This window comes from Tupaia chinensis, unplaced genomic scaffold, assembly GCF_000334495.1.
Source record: "Tupaia chinensis unplaced genomic scaffold, TupChi_1.0 Scaffold149502_1, whole genome shotgun sequence".
NCBI classification, from domain to species: domain Eukaryota; kingdom Metazoa; phylum Chordata; class Mammalia; order Scandentia; family Tupaiidae; genus Tupaia; species Tupaia belangeri.
The window spans coordinates 12,462-34,826 of NW_006209346.1; the positions used below are offsets into that span (position 1 = coordinate 12,462).

General features: G+C 37.9%; 1 protein-coding gene across 1 annotated transcript in view; it reads left to right on the top strand.

The window, feature by feature from the left end:
- The first annotated feature begins 189 nt into the window (after window positions 1-189).
- PDE4B (phosphodiesterase 4B) overlaps window positions 190-22,365 on the top strand; it is a 216,286-nt gene continuing 194,110 nt past the window's right edge. The window contains exon 1 of the mRNA XM_006171376.3: window positions 190-394. Coding sequence (XP_006171438.1) covers window positions 345-394 — 50 coding nt within the window. The 5' untranslated portion in view covers window positions 190-344. The remainder of the gene's footprint in view (window positions 395-22,365) is intronic.

Below are 22,365 nucleotides of genomic sequence, written 5' to 3' on the forward strand. Positions count from 1 at the left end.
GGAAACTTAAATTTTTTCTTTTTCTGAGGTAAATAGAAGAAAGGCTACACACACCATGGGAAGCTATCATTCAGATTTGGCTGCAGATCGATCTCCTCATTTGATTTCTAAAGGAAACTACTGAGGATGTTCCCGTTGAACGCTTACATGTTGATTGCTAAGTCATTTGTATTCATCTTGAAAATGATATCTACTCTGCGGTGGGAAGTGACATGCCATCAAAAGGAAAAATAAAAGGACAAAGAGCTAAGTAATAACTATGTGGCAGCAAGAACACAGGGAAATTAATGAAAATGAACCAAGTTCCTGAGTGATGAGATATTGATAGTTACCAGCCCTTCAGGATGCTGCATGTTAGTGACTTGCCTCCTCCTCGGCGACATTCGTGGATATGGTAGGTGTTGGCAATGCTTTGAATAGCAAACTTTATCTCACAGTTCAGGCATAGCGCTGGGAAATGGTTTCATATTTAAACCACTGAATAACAACTTAAAACGAAGTAAAGTATCTAGGGTAAAATGTTATGCTTCATAAAATTATCTGATTTTTTCTTTTCAGAGGGGGAAATACTTTAAGTACATTCATATGTTAAAAGTTCTTTACCTTTTTTCAGTTGATAAAAGTAGATACAGCATTGAGAGGACCTTGTCCTGTAAGAATAAATTATGTTTCCTCAGGCCAGGATAAAATTTGTAAATGTTATTCAGTTTCCTTGCCTTGAATTTTAAAGTGACTGCTTTTGGAAATCTTTCCTCTTTTAAACTCTTACAAAAAGGAATATGAGGCGATGAGCAGTTACTACAAACTAGGAAGATTTTTTTAACCACTCCCAAATATGTATTTTTATGCAGCTAATTAGTGAGTATATTTTCCATCTTTCTTTTTAGAGCTATGGCACAGATTTAAAATACTTTGCATTGTTTAAAAGATTTTGGTTGTATGTGAACTGTGTTTCCATTTCAAGAACTAACACACTGAGAAACAGAATTATGGGTAGGTGGGAGACAAAAAGTATCACAAGGTAGAATCAGGGAAGAATTTGTGTATTTATAGACAGATTAACCCTTTTAGACTGATTAACCATACACACATACTCACATACATAAAAGAAAACACAGGAATTTGAACATGCATCATTGTTTTTGCTTGGGGATTACTTTACTTTTGAACTGCTTTGAATGTCAAGGCTTCTAAAAGGCAATAATTATATAGCTGACACTTCCCCCCTCCTGCCCCCAGTGCCTAGCACAGGGTTTTAATTGTTCATTCAATGAAAAATTTTAATTTTGAGCATTAATAATTCTCATAAATCAGACTAAAATTGTTCCTGATCACTTTTTTTTTTTCAAGAATCAATACAAAACATTGGGAACATGTGAGAAGTTTCAAATTTTTACTATTTTAATCGAACGTGGGATTCAAAAGAGAATTTTGAGTAACTGCTCAAAAAAGAACCCTTTTCGTCCTATTTTAATCTAGCTTCAATTAAAGGCAGTTGTGTGCTTCATGGGGTGGAGCATTCATGTTGAGGGGGGAAGTAAGAAGGATGTGGTGGCTTAAAACTAGAAAACACTTAGTAAGACAGTGAAGGAGGTTTTCATATCTAGACTATACAGCTAATGTCATTGCAAATGTCTAAAAAGAGGATACATTTAAAAGCTAAAAAGTAAATTAAATTTATCTGACCACAAAACACTTTTTAGGGATGAAAAGCCTATTACTGTCTCAGTGGCCCTCTGGAACACAGTTTGAGTGATAGGATGTTGTTGCAATAAAAAAGCAGTGCTTGGAGAGCCAGATCAATACAATTGAAATCTCCAGCTTCATTGTTTGCCAACTGTAATGACCTTGCAGGTCTGAGCTCCAATTTTCTTGTTTGAAAATGAGTTTATAATGCTTCCCTTGAAATGTGAATATCGTGGCGTGATATGAAGTACCTAACAGTTGCTGGCACATACAAAGCAGTCGATAAACTAAATTCATATTGGGTCTAAAATATGAAAGATAATATTGGTACTATTTGTCTGATTATAGTGTTTACATGAAATGCCAAAGTCCTCAACATAGTGCCTTGGCCAAAATTAACTCAATAGATATTAGTCTCTTACTCCTGTCTTTTCATTTTCATGTTAAAGTTAGTTAGCACTTTGTTGACAATTCAGATTCCTATGAGATGCTATTCAAATCAACTTTTTGAAAATTCTGCCTGTCTATTCAGATGGTTGATTCATTCATCTTTTCAACAAACATTTACTGAGCACTTACTGTGTACCAGATACCATGCTAGGCTTTTAGAATCCAAAGTTGTATGACCATCAGATAGGATGAACCCATGCATAAGTTAAGAATTATACATCGATGTATTAAAATAATAATAAACATGTACAAAGATACTTAGGGAACATGAATACACCTATTTTCAGGGCATAAAGGAAAGACTCCAAGTTTGAATGTTGATGCTGAAGTAGGTCATACCTAAACAGAAAATGAGAATAAAGACCTCTCAGGCATTATGTAGCATAGTGTGGTTTATTTGGGGGAAAAATTATTTTTGTTTCAAATCACAAGGAAGAAGATGATTGCTTGAGACAACGCTGAGAAGGTAAACAGGGCTAGACAAGCCCTCATAATAAGCTTTGGCTTTATTCTGAAAGCTGTGAGAGACTAATAAGGAAGGGTATTAAAGTGGAGAAGGACTAGGGCCAATATGTGGAACCTGCCTAGAGGCAGAAACCAGTTAGGGTGTTCTCTATGGAAGCAGAGGGAACTGCCTCAGAGGTGCAGTTCTATTCTATTTTAGGAAGAAAAAATCAGGCAAGTGCTGCTAAAACTGCAGGAGTCTGTTTGCATTTATCTAGAATCTCAGTCAACTGAGATTGGTAAGACTTGGCTCAGTCAACTCTTAAGTGGCAGTTTGCCATAAACCAAGCAGCATATCATAATTAGACTGTTGAACTGTAAATGGTAAAATATTTTCAAGGTTCAACATGTAAAGGCTTGAAAATCTACCTAGAGTAACCTTATAAGCCCTTCGCTTGATAAAGATTTATCTCTTTCTATATAATTCCTTAAGAGTTAAGTGTAGGAGTCAGCAGGTGGTGAAGTGATTAAAGCACTGGGCTCCCACGTGGCCAACTGCATTTCAAGTCCTGGAGCCTATGGCTTGAAACTCATACCGGGTATGTGTGTGTGTGCATGCCCAAAGTGCTGAGTGGAGAAGAGGAGAATGGAGAAGGGATTGTCGCGTGGCCATCGTGGGGGTCGGGGGAGGAGGGCGATTCTTCACTTCCTATCTCTCTGTCTCTGTCTCTTTGGCGTGCATATGTGTCCTATAGCAAAAATCTGTCTTTCAAAAAAAAAAAAGTTAAGCGTAAATGTATCTTTTTTCCAGTAGAGATTATTTGACTTATATATTTTTTAAAGTTACTTTACTTAGATGGTTTTTCTATTGAACTCTAGCTAATAGTGAACTCAAGTAAGAAAATAAAATTGAGCTCTACATTTTTAATTACACTTACATCAATTAGTTATATGTAAATAATCACTTAAATGCACTAAGGGAGCTAAACTTTGAAAGAATCCTAGGGGAAATCCTTTAGCAATGAGAAGAATTATTTTTATGGTAAAATTACTTTCCAATTTATTTCTTTTATGTTTCCATTTTGTATTACATGATCTCTAAAACAAGGCACGCCTGCATCTAGTATATTTAGTAGGTGGGATAAAGGGCTTTTAACCTTTATCAGTGTTGGCTGCCATGATGATATTAGAAGCTAAATGATAGATGTTTAAACATTTCTAGAAACCAGTGAATACTTGTTTACTCTAGGGACTATTGGAAAATCCAGAGAGCCCAACAGAGGTTTTTTGTTTTTGTCATTGCTAAACACTGAGCAGAAACTAATGTCCCAACTATGTCAGAGCTACTTTCAAGCGCTAGGTCACAATATTATGAATCGTTCTGTTAGAAAGGACACTTTTTTTTTTAATCTCACAGAAGAACTTTTGCTTTAATTACCCTAAGATAGCATGATGAAAAAATATGTACTTCAGACCAGGTCATTATGATGAGGATAGACACTGGTAAAATTTCATTCTCGTTCTAATTCAAATACTTGTTACTGGTAGTCACACATAGTAAAAGGTAATGTACTTGTTCAATGTTCCATCAACAACTTATTTATAAACCCTAGAACTTTAAAAACGTGTTCATGTTTTTTTCTACTTTGATAAGTAAAAACATATACAATATTTGAAGAACCGCATTACTTCTTTCTTATGCTGTTTAAAGTACAACCTCTCAAGAAGAGCACTCACCTGTAAGTCAGCAGTCTATCAGTCATTGCATATTTGCTGTGCTCAGCATAAAGTAGGTGATGGGGAGGTTGCAAACAAATGTGAATACACTTTGGGGCAGAAAAAAATGAACTTTTCATGAAATTATTGCCTTGAAAAGTTATGCAAATATTTTTTCCCCAGGAGAGAAAGGAGCAAGAAGAAACACCTTCTTATTCAGTATAAAAGCTACTTAAAAGCTGGTTAAAGGCAGCTAGTTATCAGTTTATCAGTTTAGTAAAGAGATGTAAAATTATCTTGGGTGTTGATTACAGCAAGGGATGTTAGCTTGTTCTTTAGACCATCCTCGCTGTTAGAAATACACCCTCCTTTTCCACTGAATAGGTGACTCAACAGAGGCCAGGTTTTCCAAGCTGAAGACAGACTGAAGACAAGTTCCAAGTATAGGAGTTCGACTGGCCAAAACTAGGCAGCTAATCAGATAGATAATATCTTGAGAAAACCCTGCCTTCCAAACCACAGCTCTAGCACTACATGAGCTGGATGTAGGCACCGTCTAAAGGCTGCAGGTATACCCGCTCTTGGAGCATTCCCTGACTTTAATTGCATCTCCTCAAAGTAAGCTGTTTTGGGCCAGTCACAGTAGGTTAGTCAGGTGGAGAAGGCTTCTCTCTTCCAGTTAACACTACAGTTTAGTTTTCTTGTAATAATTAGAAGGTCAAAAAAAATATAGGCATCTTTACTATACACCTCAACTTACTCAAATGATTACAGCACAGATGAAATTAAGCATTTTGAAAGATAATCAAGCCATAAAATTAGTATTTCTATCAAGGCTATTTGTGATAACTAGTCAAAAGTTTTAATTATCACACTTGCTGTATCAGCTTTTAGTAAGGCGATGCTAATGTATATTACATGAAATAATTCTATTTCAAACAAAATATTCCTCAAATTTATGAATTATTCAGACTCAGGTGTGGATGGTGTACAAAGAAACATTCTAATTATAGCTATCCTCACAATTACTCTTTCTTTTCTTTGTGATAGAATAAAATGGTATTCACCCATTAACTGAATACTTATTGAAAATGCTACTGTAGTTTGCTCTGTGGTCAGCAGCCCTGGTGATGCTAGAGCTACTAAGAATTAGGTGTTATCTGCTTTCTGCATAAAAGGAGCTTGTCTTCCAATGGGAGAGATAGAAATCCGCCAATAAGAAGACGATTTGGGAAATGCCATAGAAGAAGTATGCAGAAAGCTCTGTGCAGACCCAAGGAGAGCTAGCACATGCCTCAAAGAGGAGGCCTCAGTGGAACAGGGCAACAAGGAAGGCATTCCACACAGAGAAGCTAATGCAAAGGCTTAGAGACAGAAATGGGCATGACTGGCCCAGAGAAAGATAAGGCTTACAATATGGCTCATGTGTATTTGTTTCTATGTCTCTCCTCCTACATTACCTTCTACCACAAGTGTCCATTGTACACTGAGGCCAACTTAGAAATTTTCAGGGTCTGCAACATTTTAGGAACCTCAGTTCAAGGATATGTAGTGTATGCCCTTGGTGTTTTTATTAATTTCCATGTAAGCAAAAGAAATGCACTGTAGCCTTTCTTAATGGTGAGAAAAGGCATGTATTGCAACTGTTAAGTATCTGTCAGAATGGAAACAATAATCAACAGGAGTAAGAAAATGGAATGGAAGGTAGAAAATCTGTGAAAATGTAAAAGAGCCCAGCAAGTTGAAGGAATGGAACAACTATAGCATAAGTGGATATGAAGAGTTATTTATGATGGTAAAGTTAAAAAGTTAATCAAGCTACACGTCATATAGGGTTTCTCATAACATGTTAAGGAATACAAGCATTCTCCATAAAAGCACTGAGAACTTAACAGAGGTTTTTAAACAGGGAGTAAGCATGGCCAGGTTTACACAATGCTCCTCAACTTATGATGGGGTTAGGCCCTGATAAACCCATTGTAAGTCGAAAATACCGTACGTGGAACCATCTCGAGTCAGGAACTCTCTGTAATTTAAAAGGATGATTATATAGGTCAAGCTCAAGACAGGGGAACCGTTTATGAGTGTTGCAGAAATCCAGGAAAGTGATGATAAAGACATGAACTAGAGCATCTATGGCCAGAAATAGAGGACACTAATTTAAGAAAGGCAGAAAAGGTAGAATCCCCTTGGCTGGGTAGCCTCTTGGGTAGTTATTTGCGTGTCTGTGATGCTGGCAAGGTTTGGCACTCTGATAAGAAACTACTGATAGCTGTGAAAAGGCTCTCCTTTGTTCTTATTGGTACTGGTAGTGGCAATTAGACATGGGGGTATTAGATTCTCAAGTTGTTAGCTCAGTTTTACTCTGTGCATTTTGTGTGTGTGTGTGTGTGTGTGTGTATGTATGTGTGTGTGTGTGTTGTATGTGTATGTGTATGTCTTTCCACTGCCTAACACAATGTGTGGAACTAAAGCATAATAATACCTTCTTAAAGCCCTATCTAACCAGCAGTTAGTGTAATGGCTATGTCGCTGGACTCACATGTAGTCGACCGTGGCCATCCTCCCTGGGGGGTAATTTCTCGCTTTCTGTCTCTCTGTCTTTCTGGTGAGTGCACGTGCCCTATAGCAAAGGACTTTCAAAAAACAACAACAACAACAAAAAACAAACCCTATCTAAAAATAATAACCATCACATTTAGAGTTCCTCTGAAGCCTTTTATTTGTTACTTCATTTCATTATTATTGTGCATATGCAGTCATTCAAGGACATCTATAACATGTGTGGCTGCGATGCAAACCCACATCTACCAGGCTTTGATGCAGTACCAATTTGCTGAACAAAAGGAATGATGACTCTAATGGTGGTAGGAAGTTTAAGGTTGGGTCCGTTAGTAAGCTCAGCTTCTCATCGTGGGAAGCTTTAGCTGTAACTTATTATCTCTTTCATGGTCAAATAAATGGAAGAGAGTGAAAAAAAAAAAAAAGAAACCATTTAAGTCCAAATAAGAAAGAGCATTTTAAATATACTACCATAGGAAAACATGTCCTTATTGGCAAGAAGTTTGTTTTTCTTCCTAACCTAAACTCTTGGTTGACATTTAAACACATGTTCTCTTGTTTGTTCCTCATTGAAAAAGCAGGACTCCTGTATGACGGCCTTTCATATCTTTGGAGTCTCTTACTCAAAGAGCCATACGTCGTATGTAAGGTTAACTGATGCAATAACACAGAGGGAGCCGATGGTGACACCTCATGCACAAGAGACGATTGTTAAGGAATACTGTCTTTATGTTTCTTGTCCTTGGCCAGTTTGACTTTCTAGATTAAATGGCCTTAGATCCTACTGAGTTTGGCTATATAACCTTGAGTTCAGCTATATAACCTTGAGAATGACATTGATGTTTTCTCCCTTATTTTCCCCCTGTCTTCTTACTATCCACTTTTTACTTACATTATTACCAGCATTGCTTGCCAACAGACACTCCAGAAGGAAAGGGGAGGCCAGATCACAGTTGGTTTCATATTCTTTGCTTTGGTAAGAGTGTCCTATGCCTAGCGCTCTTAGGTAACTGTGAAAACAAAATGAAATTCATTTTAAGGATGTTGGTTATCAGGATTGCTATGATTGACCTTAGATATCCTTAATAGTTTAAAGTTTCCTTCTTTAAAAACATAAACAAAAAAATAGACAAAAAAAGAGAGAGGAGACATTTACTTTAAAACTATATAATTAGATAAAGTGCTTTTAAATTTATTTTTCCTGGATTTCAATATGCCATTATATACTCAGGCAAGTAAGACTGTTCCTAAGAAGAGAGCTTTAAAAAAATCAGTAAATGATACGTTGTGCTTAACAAACAAAAAGCAGTTGGGTCTGCTTTCTTCTTTTTGGTTTTATTTTGAGTGTTTTTGAAAGAAATGTTAATTCACAGAGCACTAGTTTCCTTCCTGTCAGTTGTCACAGGGCTGTTCTTTGTTTCCTAAATGATAGTAAAGCTTTGTTATATGAAGGGACTTCAAGAATTTTGTGGAAAATGGGATTAAAGTGCAAGTTTATTTTGGTGGAAAAAAATTGAAATACACACATAGTATTTTTGTAATATACATTTCCCATGAACTGTTTGAAGTACTCTCATATATGTACCTTTTTTTTCCCCTAGATATTCAGACATTTCTTGGAAACTGGTTAAAGTTTATTGTTTGGTTTTACTAGTGTGTGTGGAAAAGGTAATAATTTGATTGTTTTGAATTTTTTATGCAAAATATATAGAGAGAATATGATCTTTAATATTTGATAAATGAAACATTAAAGGAAAGTGTTCACAAATTCAAATTAAATATTTTAATAAGCATTCTCTTGTTTAATTCGGTTTTAATTGCATTATTAATTATCGGGAACAAAATATTCCTAGGGAAAAAGCCGAACAGATCATCTAATTGCAGCTTTTACTGCTTTGAATGATAAAGTGCCTTTGATTTGGTGCTGAGCCAGGAGGGTTTGATTGATAATATCTGTCTCAGATGTCACCCTGGGAGAAAAGAATAAAACCTCAGTAGACTTGGTGCATTGCAGCTGTCTCCGCTGCTCCAATTTCTCTGCCCCATTGACGTCATTGGGAGGTTTCAAACCAGCCCAGGGTGTCTAGTAAACCTGCACGCAAATGAAATGAAGAAACAGAAAAACTCTGATTTATAGCCGAGCTTTTGCTCCAAAGAGAGGGTTCTTATATCCTTTCAGATAATGGACAGATGTTTTCTCCTTTCCTGCACTTAAGGAAAAAATATTCATTAGCTCTCCAGAAATGTGGGAAAACCTCAGACAAGGGAATGTGAATTGCGTAAGCCTTTCTGAAATCTGATTATATCACAATGAGCCACATTTGTCCAGAGTTCTCAGATATCATAACCTGCATCCAGCTTGCTCTGCAATCAGGAATATCTGAAGCAGAAAGTGGCATGGGAATCAGCTTTCTCTGGAGACAGGACTGCTCTCCCCACTGAGGCTGGTTCCCAGAACCATTTCCTCCTCTTCTCTTCAGACCCAGCCTTCCTTCTGTGCTGCGTTTTAAATGAAGGGCTCCCATGGGCAAGGATGGAAACACGGAGTAGAGTCACTAACTCTTCCAGGAAAAAAAAAAAAGTGTTTGTTTAAGCTTACGTGTGTGTGTGTGTGTTTCTTAAAGTTTATTTACCAGCTTAGTGTATTAAATATGTAATAAACTCTAAACCTTTAATAACATCACAGAGAATTTTTTCTAAATGTTGTCACATGGCAATTTAGTGGCTTTGCTGAGCAGTAATGGCAAAATATGTCCCAATGCTATTTCATCTGCAGGAGGGAGCATGCTCTCTTGCCCCCTCTCATTCTCCACCAGCCACCATAACCAACCAGCTTCCATTTCTTATTCATCCAACAAGCTCCATGGCATACAATTCAAAAAGAAGTGAATAGCACTTTAAAATTTACAATACATTGTCATTTTCATCTTCCCAGTAGACTGATAAACAACACTGTAAAGTAGATAATGCAGGTATCACATTTTTCCCCCAATCCCATGACCTTTCTTTTAGAATCAGTTCTACTTGACAGATGTATGACCATATACTATATATGGTAGATGCTTTTAATAATAGATAGGGAAGACATAGGTGTTGGTTTAGGGAGTATAGAGAATTGAGGATAAGACATGTGTTCATGCGAGACCATACCACTGGACAGAACTAGACAGGTACATAAGATAAAATGAAAGCATCTGGTTAGGGAATCTTGAGCAAAAAGGCATTTCAGAGAAAGTTAAGGGCCGGTAGTATTTTAAAAGGTAAAGATGACACGTATAGCCATTGTGGGCTGAAGGACCTGCATGAACAGTAACTTAGGTATGATAGTCTGAGGGCTGACAAGAATAACACCAACTGTTTTGAAACTGAAGACCAGAATCGGGTGAAAGATAGGTTAAGGCCATCAGTGGCCATCCTTAAATGTCAGGGTGAAGAGTTTGTAATAACAAAGAGACATTTAAATGTCCTAAGCTACGAAGTAAAGTGAAACTATGATTTGATCTGGTTCATGATGCCAGTCAGGAAGTTCCATAGAAAATGTGCACACAGAACATGGTAGGAAATGGAATAAAGTAAGGGTCTAGGAATTTATTTGTTTAAAAGTATTTATTGAGCACCTACTGTCAGGCACTATCCTAGCTATGAAAGTGTAGATATGAGATATGAGATTGATAAACTCTCCACCTTCAAGAGTTGTTTATTCTATAAAGGAGGAAATGGGAAGGAGAGGACAAACCTACCAGATATTGTAGGCTAGATTAGTAGCACTTAGTAACAGGTAGTTCTGAATGGAAGAAAATTCACAGAGAATTTGGGAATTTCACTGTTTAAGAGAATATGCTCTGAACCTGTTAGCCAAAAGTGCGCTTACCATAAAGTTAGTGTTCTTTGGGTCCTACAATGACTACTCACTTGGATACCATAAATTGCAAATATGATCAGGTGTGGAAGTATATTTGGCAAAACACCAAGTGTTATCTAATGTTACCATTATTAGTGGTAAATGTTTGTTGTTATTATAGTGTATGCACACTTGCTAGGGAGAGAGACAGAGAGAAAGTGAGAAATCACCTCCCAGTAGGTTTGGCCACACCACAATCCCTTCTTTTCCATTTTCTTCTTGGGATTTTGGGCACATAGACACATGTGCCCCATGTGTTTTTCAAGCTGCTGGGTCTGGGACTTGAACTCCACATTCGGCCATGTGGAATCCAACTGCCTTAATCTTTATGCTACCCTGCTGGCCCTGCTTATAGTATATTTTGATTACAATAAGATGTTAATATTTCAGAGTGTTTAATCTGCTAAATTGTCTCCTATTTTACGTCTCATTTGAAAGCAAAGAGTTGAAATATTTCTATTAATTATGAATTTTCAAATAATCTCAGCAAAGTTATTTCAGAGGAATATAGTTTGGAACTAAGGAAAGTTTGTAATTTACTTTACCATGTAGTTTTTTGTTTTGTTTTGTTTTGTTTTGTTTTTTAATCTTGTTGCTGTCATGATTTCTGCTTGTATGGTAATGTGGTATACAATATTAAAAATGGTGCTATGTGGGACCAGCAGTAGGTTTAATGGTTCATTGCTGGACTCCCACATAGTTGACCACAGTTCAAGTCCTAGACCTGGTGTCTTAAAACTCATGCCAGGCATGTGTGTGTGCATGCCCAATATCCCAGGAGGAGAAGGGATTTCAGTATGGTCATCCCCCCCTGGGGGGGGGATTTGATTTCTGTCTTTCTGTCTTTGTGGTGAGTGCACATGCCCTATAGCAAAAGTATCTCTAATAGAAAAAAAATGACAATATGTATTGCTCTCCTAAAATATGTATCTAAATTTTCAGTACCTAGTGGAGAAGGGTTAGATTTTGAAGTTATATATTGAAATTTTTTTGGGGGGGGGCAAGAGAGAAGAGGAATGTATTTAATTAATCAACATGAGAGAAATATTTCATATTATCTGAATTTTATGGAAATTAGTTAAGTAGAAGTGAATGTGCCTTTGGATATTGTTTCTGGGTGTTTATTTGTTGTCCTTTCTTTGGTCTACTTTAAAATATATAATATTATTTAAGAATAATTCATCACATTTGTGAACTTCATCTTTATGAGCATCTAATGACTTAAACATATAAATGAATAACCTTTGAAGTTATTTATATGAATGATTTATTACAGAGAATGTAGATGACTTTTTCTATACATCCATTCTATACATCTCAGAATGTATGTAAGTAATTTTGCTAAAAGGTTTTGGCCTTATGGCACATGCACTTGCCACAGAGAGAGAGCGAGCAAGCAAGAGAGACAGAGACAGAGAGAGACAGAGATAGTAAGAGGGAAAGTGAGAAATCACCCCTCCTGGGGGGATAGCCATACAACAATCTCTTCTCCATTCTCCTCCCAGGATGTTGGGCATACATGCACATGCACCTGGTGTGAGTTTCAAGGTACTGGGTCGGGGACTCAAACTGTAGTCAGCCATATGGGAGTCCAGCAACATAACTGCTATGCCATCTTCTGGCCCCTGGTATTTATTTAAAATGTCGATCTGGGACCTATCTAAGGTGTGGTGGCTAAGGTGCTGAATCCCACATGGCCAACCACATGGCCCCTGCAGTCTGAGAAACATGCCAGGTGCATGGACATGTATGCCCAAAATCCCAAAAGGAGGGAGAAATGGAAAAGGGATTGCAGCATGACTACCCCTCATGGGAGGTTATTTTTCTCTCTCTTTCTCTTCCCCTCCTCCACAGTGCATATACCTTCTGGCAAAATTAAAATAAATAAAATACGGGCCAGGAGGTGGTCTAGTGGTTAAGATACTGAACTCCCACATGGCCAACTGCAGTTCTAGCCATTGACCTGGTGGCTTACTTTCTCACTTTCCCTCTCTCCCATCTGTCTCTCTCTGCTGAGCACACATGTCCTGTACCAAATTAAAATACTACTACTAATAATAATATTATAAATAATTCTTTAAAAATAATAAAATAAATAAATAAAATGCTGATCTGTTGGTCATGTCATTAATCATATTTTTTTAACCACATATATTCAAAATATAGGTAAATTAAAATTTAGCTTCACGTCTAAGTAATCAGATTGCTATCCAGTCACTAGAATCCCTGGTGATATTGATAATGACCCTCTGTATTTGTCCCCTTTTGTCAAGTTAAGAATGACAAGCCACATGCAAGTGTAAGTGGGGAATTGAGAACATTGGCTAGATAATTGCCCTTGAGGAGTCATGTGAGTTAAAATAAGAACGTAATAAAGTAACCTTCTTACATTGATAATTACCCCCAATGAACTGCAGATTTACAGAAAAAGACTTACTCAGTACTAAGTACTTACTGAAATACAAAGGGTGCATACTACCCTTACCGCTGCATTTCCCTATCATGTTGTGTTTATCTGTGTGTATGATTCTTTCACCTTCGTGCCATGAAATCTTGAAGAGCATGACTGGTCCCTTCATCTTTATACCCCTAACACCTCGTAAAGTCATTGCACGTGTTAGGCCACCATGAAATACAGGAAACTGAACTTTGTTGTGATGTCAGGAACATGGGTTTCAAGGCCTGCAGGAAAATGTTCCTGTCCTGGAAACAGCCCTTTTACCCTTCATGCCCAGGAGAAAAGCTGTATCTGTCATCGTCTCTTAGAGCAGCTTTTTGAGTGTTGAGGAATATGGCAAAAACAAGAAGAGCAGTGGCAGCTATAGCTGGCTGAGCATTTCATGTTTGCCAGGCCTGTGCTAAGCATCTAAGGCAACCTAGGTAAGTACTCGTATTTTCATTTATCAGGTGAGGAAAGAAAATGTTTCAATTACTTGCTCAAAGTCACACCAATATTAAGAGCTGGTAAGGTCAAGTTGAACCTAAGTTTTCCTGCCTCTATAGCTTGCTTTGAACAGTTATGGGAAATGAGCAAGTTAACATCTAACAGTCAGAAGAAAACCTGTGGACTTTGTATGCAGAGCTGGAAAATGGCAGTGGAGTATTAATGGAATGAATATCTGTTACACATGTCTGTCAGTGCAAGAAAGTACCTAATTTCATGATGATAGTGTACAAAGAAGAGTCAGATATTTCCACAAGGAAGGAATTCATTCCATGTGATTTGTCTAGTCTTTAAATACATGGATATATTTTGACCCATTTTTTTAAAAAAATCACCTTTGAAAATTAAAAATTTATTTCATGAAACAGTCATGAACGGTGGCCAAAAGACTTGCATTCTAAACTCAACTTTGTATTTTATTAAACTAAATAAACTCCTTAAATGTCCTGGGCCAGTCTATTACTTGGCTGTCAAGTCAGTGAACTAGATGGAATGATTTCTCTGGGGTTCACCACATCCCATTCCCTCCTGTTCCCCTGCTGTGCCTGACTTGCTGCTCATCCACCCCGAAAAATAACAGAAACTTCATTCTATGCGGGGAAAAGCCTGAAACTTGTGTGGGTACTTGAAATCAGAAATTATGACCTCAGACCTTTAAAATAATAATCCCCACAAGGTTCTCCATGATTTGGGGTTATTATGAAGTTTAATGTGTAAGAGAGACAACAGTTTTCAAAATGTTACCACTTCCCTACATTTGCCTTTTTAACCTTTGGAAACGTGGATCAAGGAACCTTTAAAGTGATCGTGGTTGATCGATGGGAAAATAACCATAAATTACAGTTATTACTTCTGGAATGCTTATTTGGCCCTATTAGCAAATAAAAGGGAGACTCTAGGTACATTATGGAAAAAGGCTTTCGGCAACTGAAAGCATCATATGATAGAGTCATTGAGCTGGAAGGAAACTTGGGAAGCCATTTAGTCCACCTTCTGCCTGGGGCCATGTCTTATTTGAACCATAAAAAGATTAGAAATCTTTTTTCATTTTTTAAGTCAGATTCCACAACTTCCCTTAGTATCTTGTTCCAATGACTGACAATCTCACCTGTCAGCAAATCATTTTTCATAGCTAACCTAAGTCCCTAGGGCTACAGTTTGAACTAATTTTCTTCTGTCCTTAGAGGTAAAAAACAGCTGGCATAACAATTCCTCATACACATTAAGATTGTTATCAAGAAGTTATTCAGCTCTCATCCTAAAGCCAAATTCCTTGAACCTTTCTTTGTAATTCTCTTTTTTCTAACCCTTTCATAACCTACATTTTGAACATGTGGATCCCCTAAAGCCTCCAGTTTCTCAGTTGTCAGACACAGGTAACACATAATAGCAACGTTTGCTGTTACACCCTATGAATTACTTAGTTCAATATGCTATATGAACATAGTAACTTGGATTCTATTTCTATTTAAGCAAATACATGACGAAAACTTTTTCTCTTAACAGTGGAAATACTAAATATTATATTGAAAATAAGAGAAATTACAAGGGTATACTTTGCCTTAAAAATCCTAAATTTATTAATTTTTAAAATCATAAATTTAAAGCTAACAAGTTTCTGTTTGTTTGCTTGCCTTTTTTTTTTTTAAATTTTGTCATAGGACACATGTACTTGCAGGAGAGACAGACAGAGGAAAGATGAGAAAGCACCCCCGTAGAAATGGTCATGCCTCAATCCCATCTCCTCCATCTGACCCTCTTTTTGGGATCCTGAACATGCACGCACACACTCCCAGCGTTTTTTTTTTTTTTTCAAGACACTAGGTCTTGGTCTTGAACCGTGTAGTTGACTATGTAGGATCCAGCCACCTTAACCATCATGCCATAGATGGCCCAAAACCTAATAAATTAAATGAGGATATTCTTTCAGAAAGTATGTCTCTGTCCTTTCCTCTAAATTTCTCCTCCTGTGTTGAGCAGAAGCTCAATGTGGTAGCATAAGGGTAAGTCCAGGTATCAGACTACTTCAGTTTCTGGATGTAACTGCTCTCAATAAACAAGTGCATCATGGGCTTTGCTTGCAAATTACGTTAAAGAATATGGTGATAATAAAAAGGGCGAGTTCCTTTAAAATAAGAGCAGTTGCTTCTCTATTTTTGTATCTTCAGGACAGCCCAATTCATAAGACAGACCAACACTCCTTTAATGTTTCAATTTCACTGAAGGATTGCTAGTGAAAATTAAATGAGAATGTTTACAAAAATATTTGGCCAATTATTGAATGCTCTGTAACTATGAGTCAATACTATTAATTATTTTAAAAGTCATGATCAGTGGGGCCAGCAGATGGTATAGTGGTTACATTGCTGGACTCCCACATGGTTGACTGCAGTTCGAGTCTCCTGGACCTGGTGGCTTGAAACTCACTCTGGGCATGTGTGCATGCATGTCCAAGATCCGAGAAGAGAAAGGATTGCAGCGTGGCCATCCCCCCCTTACGGATGACTTCTCACTTTCCCTCTCACTGCCTCTCTCTCTCTCTCTCTCCAGCAAGCACAAGCACCCTAAGGCAAAAACCTCTTAAAAAATAAATAAAAGTCATTTCTTAAAATAAATTTTTAAGAATTTAAACCAAACTTTGATTCGCGCTCGTCGTTGTTGGACATTTCTGTTATTCACTTGTTACGTGTCTTGTGAAAACATACATAAATGAGTTACCTAGAATGAATAATCAATGTTACAAAGCTTACTTCTTGGTGTTTAATGCTTTCTTCCTTCTAATGAGCTAAAGTGACCTCCTTGAGCTAATCAAAAGTCATCCTGGCACCAGGAGAACAGGGTTACTCTGAAAAAATGTATGTTTTTCTAGGGCTTCCATGATCTTAGTATATTTCTCTCTATTGGAGAGAAAATTGGTCATATCTTTGATTGACAAAAGCACCCAAAGGTTTAAATAACATTGCTTTATTTATTAACAACATAACTAAAAGGAGTCTTAAGTACTTGGCCTTCTTTCATGCGGAACACTGCCAAAGGCCAGAGGAATAATACAGGAAAATTTTTATGTCAGGAATTTAAAAAGCAGTGTTCGTAAATAATATTTCAGATCTGAAGAGGACCCTTCCCTGCCTTTCTACTTTATTTACAAACATTTGGTTCAAGGAACCTGAGGTTTGAATCAAAGTGGTTCGGGTTGAGATCTTAGCTGTGCCATGCAAATAGATCCTTGGGAAAGTGACTTGGCTTCTCTAACCTCAGTTTTCTGTTTCTTAAGATGAGAAATGTATTACCTAGCTCAGAAGATTCCTGGCACTATTGGGTTCTTGGTAACTTCGTTACCTCTCCCACCTTCTGTTCTCCTTCTCCTTTATCTATTGTATAAGTCAAAATTGTCTGGCTAATATGATTTCTAAACCCAGTATGTTTAATGGACTTAAGAGCCTCCTGTAAGAAGTGGCTGAAATTCCTTGATAAAACATTTTATTGAATTTCTCTCCAAGAGATATATTGATTGCCTGATAATGACACAAAGCTATGAACCTCTGAGAATATGTTGCTTTTTGAAGAACTAAGTTTCACAAAAAGAAAAATAATAAATGTATAGCTTTAAAAGTGAAAATTGATGATAGCCTGCCAAAGACCAATGGCATGGAAAATAATTTCAGACAGGGAGTCAGGAGCCCTGGGCTTAGGACCAGGGTGATACAAACTAACTAACATTGGGCAAGTCGCTTTTCATTCTTGGACCTTTCTTGCTTCCTCTTAAAATGAAAGCATAATGTCCTACCTTGTTCTTTTCCTGCATCAACAGTCTGTAGAAATGAGATTCATACATTGTTACTCTCCAAACAGATGCCATCCAGAGTACTGAAAGCTTCAGGTCCCATCTTGGCATGGTCTTAAAACTTCAGCTCCTAAGGGATCCTGCAGAGTGATATGGCCCATAGGCCAGTCCATCTCTGTGGGGAACATATCAGTTACCCCAGTGTGAACAAAACAAAATTCTGGGGGGGTACCTTGCCCCTTTACATTGCTTTCTTAGATGAAGATCATGGCATCTTGTTTGCTGAGAAAGTTGGTCACTAAAAAGAAATGTAAAAAGAAAAGTAACAAAAGAAATGTAAGCAGGAGTTTAAGATAAAGAAAATAACAAAAAGGTAATGAAAACCATAGCAATCTTGAATCAGGCATATAATTTACTTTGCTAAATCAAATTTCAGAGATTGAAGTCTGGATCAGTTTGTGTTGCTGCAGTCCCTCTTGAATTTACCAGATAGGAATATCACTCTTGGTAATTTAATTTTGATGGAGCTGGCAGGTATAAATATTTGTGAATCTCCCACTTACAGCCTAAATTAGATCTCTTTATTTAGAATAAAAAATATATTTGAGGATCTCATATTTTATTTTTCCTACATGTTTTCTGCATTTAAAAAAGAGACTGTACCTAACTGTATGCTTAGCCTAGAGCCGTAATTTTTGAGGATGAGAGATGATAAAACAATTCACTTTATCCAACCAAACAGCACAGTAACTTATAGATGTTAATCTCTCATAGCTTGCAGCAGTCGTTTCTATTGTTCAAGTGACTTATAAAGATCAGCGAGGGACACATATTATATGTGTGCTTCTTTTAAATAGAATATTCAGGAATGTCACTTCTCACAGTTAAAACTGAGTTGAAATATTCTACAGATACACCACCTAAAGGACAGTGAAGAACAACCTTTGCTCTTTTTCTATGTGCTGAAGGGGAAGAATGTAAATCCTAAAGAGTTTTTTTTTTTTTTTTTTTTTTCTTTTCAAAAACTTGTATCTGGACCTTAGAATCCCTAGTGTCTGTAAATTCATCTTCTTTCTCCCCAAAGATCAAGGTTTAAAAATAAACTTAATTAAGACTTACTGGTAAGGCAAACTAACATGCATAGGCAAAATTTAGAATCTCTGACACTGTAGAATTTTTCCAGAAGGTGTTTTTAAATGAGCTAGTATTTCATTTGAGAAAGAAAAGGAAGACTCCATTGCTCTGTATTTCTGTTCAAAATTTACTGCTGTTTCACTGGAACAGAAAGGAACAGGTTCTGTTGAGTTGGCAAATGAGCGCGCTTGAATCAAATAAAGAGAGCAGGCCAGGGAAATCACACTGCTTTCAATACTTTCTTTGCAAAGTGCTTTTTTGGACCAAGTCCATGACTGCCACAAGAAAATACTCAGTTGCAAGAAGATTGTGAGTGGAGATCAAGTAGACTGGGGCTTTGTATTAATACACTGTTATGTTACCAATGTTAATTCGAACCTGAAGCATAGGAATAAACCAAGTAGCTAGTATTCTGTTGTGAACCCCAGTTCCCTTTTCTAGTAAATATTGGGTTTAGAGGTTGTTTCCTAAAGCTGGCATTAAGATCTACCCTTTTCAGTGACTGCAAAATAGCAAATGTGAAAATTCTACATCTTACCTTTGTATCTACATTTTTCTTGTAAACAGATATTTTTAAACGTGTTCTGTTTCTAAAAGAGATTGAAAAATTATAAAAATAATAGTAAGTATAAAGCAAAAAAATTCTCTTATATGTGGTAAAACACTCAAGAAGCACAGTTAAATAAGATAAAGCACAAAGTGACATTTATTATAGGTATAATGAAGCATCTTAGAGACACTCTGATAGGAATGCCTTGTCCAGTGTCTGAAGTTTCAAAGACCAATAGGACTTGGAGCCAGCAGATGGCTGACTGTGGTTCAAATCCCGGACCTGACCACTGGAAACTCATGTTAGGTGCATGTGCATGAATGCCGAAGATCCCAGGAGGAGAATGGATGAGAAGGGATTGTGGCATGGCCATCCCCCTGGGGGAGGTGGGTGGTGATTTCTCACTTTCCCTCTCACCATCTGTCTCTCTCTCTCTCTGCAGAGCACATGCACCCTAAGGCAAAAACCTCTATGAAGAAAAGACCAGTAGGACTCACTTGTGGCTTCTCACTTCTCCTCTCTGCATTTCTGCTGTGCTCTTTTTTCTTTTTTTTTTTTTTGAGAGGTTTTGCTAAGGGTACCTGCACTCGCCAGATAGACAGAGGGAGAGAGAGAGATAGAAAGCGAGAAATCCCCCCCCCAAAGGGGAGTTGGCCACACTGCAATTCCTTCTTCTCCATTCTTCTCTCGGGATCTTGGGCACGCACGCACACGTGCCTGGCATGAGTTTTAAGCCACCGGTCCAGGACACGAACAGTGGTTGACTGCATGGGAGTCCAGCCACATAGCCATTACGCTAACTGCTGGTCCCTCTGCTGTGTTCTTAATGGTCTTTTGGTAGTCCAGTCTTTTTCAGCCTATGTGACAGAAAGCACGGTCACAAAGCTGCCAAGTTTTAGAAGTTACAGCTCAGCTAGACAGAAAAAAGCTTACTTATTGTACTTCCTCTTCGTTCCGTACTTAGATTATTTAGGAGGAGGCCCATGGACCCAACTTAAGTCAGTAACCCACCCATTTGATCATGTATAGCACAGGTGAGGGTGGAAGACTTTGATGACACGATGTATTTTCTTCCTCTGTATCCAAGTGCATTAGGGGGTGGGGGCAGAGGTTCTCAAAGTCATGTAACTGAACAGACCCTGCAGTGGATCCCCCATTTAAAACTGCAGTTCCTCCACCCAGAGATAATTACTGGTAATATTTGGATTCATTTTCTCCTTATTTCCCTTTCAATCATACATTTTTAATGTTAAGATAATTACATTTATAAGCGTTGTTTTTAAGTTTTTTTCTTTTTTCCATGAGTGAGAGAGAGAGGGAGAGAGAGAGAGAGAGACAGAGATAGGCAACTCTAACAGGGTTTACACTGCAATCTACCCACAGTTTCAGCCAGCCCCAGGTCATGGGCTCACAAATACCCAGCACATTTGGAGAGATCTCCAGATGTGAACCTGGAACCCTTCCATGTAGGTCAACTCACAGAGAACTCTGTTATTGCTACAGCACCATCTGACCATCTACATAAGTTTTAACCTTGCTTTTTCTAATTAATAGTTTATTATCCCTCACCCACAGTTTATTATCCCTCTCCCACAGTTTATTTTTACCAGTAACTATAAGGTAATAACAATAGGTAGCATGTGGCAAATACTATATTGTTCTTTAAGTTTTTTTTTTTCTTCTTTTTCCTGAGAGGATGAGACAGAGAGACAAAGAGCAAGAGAAAGAAAGGAACTCTCAACAGGGTCACATGCCACAGCCTTCCGAGCCAGTCAGGATCACTGGCATGGGTACACAGTCAACACGGACAAGTCAACCCGGGAACTGAACCCTGATCTTCCGTGTGAATCCATAATAGAGTGGTATGCCACCTCTGTGCCACGATGGCAGGGCCCATAAGAACTTTACATAATCTTTTTCACTTTCACAGTAGAATAAAATCATCATTAGAATAATAAATCATCATTAATTTCCCTATTTTACATAAGAAAATATGAAGAAAATGGCATAACTGGTTAATGGGCGCTTTCTAGTCAAATTTCAGAGCTTAGTCCCTTGAGTTCATGCTCTGTTGCCCATTGCAAAATGCCCCAATCTTCAGTTTTCTTAAAATTGTAACCAGTAATTATAATATCGTTGCTTTCTTTTTCAATTCAATACTACACTGACAAAGAAAGAAACATTTGATATATCCCATTTTGCTATTATTCAGGTAGGCTGGCTCAGCTCAGTTGTTCTCTAAAGAAGTCATTTACCCAGTAACATCCCTCCTCCTGCCAGGGACTTCCTAGACACTATTGTTGATTACAGGGACAAAGAGGAGAGGAGGGAAGTGAGCCAAAGCAACTTGCCCCCAATCGGGGTGTGCAAACTCTATTCCTCCAGGACACTGGTGAGGTGGTGCTGCTAAGGTAGCTTCTGAACTGTCTCCCTTTCCCCCTGGAATCCTTGCTACTCCCCACTTTGGCCTGCATGCTAGGCACCCTCATACCGGAGTATTTTCTCTCAGAAACCTCTTTTGTTTCTCCTTCCCATCTATTAATAGCTTCCTTCAGGTAATCTTGAGATATAACCTACAGGACCAATGTTCAGTTTGGGGCCAGATTCAAATGATCTACCAGAGCTGAGCTGTTTCCGTGTCCCTAATCATTCAGCAAAGAAAGTTCTTTGGCCTGAGTATGGACAGGACCTCTAGGGGGCGATGTGGCCCCAGTTTACACTCCAGCATCTCATTTTCTGCAGAGCCCAATGACCAATGAATAGAGGTGCTCTGGTAACCCTGACAGAGAAGGGAGGAGAAGCAGCAAGAGGGTCAAAGATTTAGTCATGCTGGTGTAACAAGCATTTTTTTTATCTAGAAAAAAATCCTTTGGGTGGAATAATAAGTGATACTGTAAAATGTGGGCCACTTTTTTTTTTTATATAAAGATGTTTGCTATAAAGCATGTGCATTCGCTGGAGAGACAGAAACCGAAAGTGAGAAATCATCCCCCAGGAGGTTGGCTACACTGCAATCCTTTCTCTTTCATTCTCCTCTCAAGATTTTGGGCCGGTACGTGTATGCGCCTGGCATTAGTTTTAAGCCATCAGGTCTGGGACTCGAACAGTGCTTGACTACGTGGGAGTCCCGCAATGCAACCATTCCACCACCTGCTGGTTCCTAAGTGTGAGTTACTATTATAATGACCATCAGT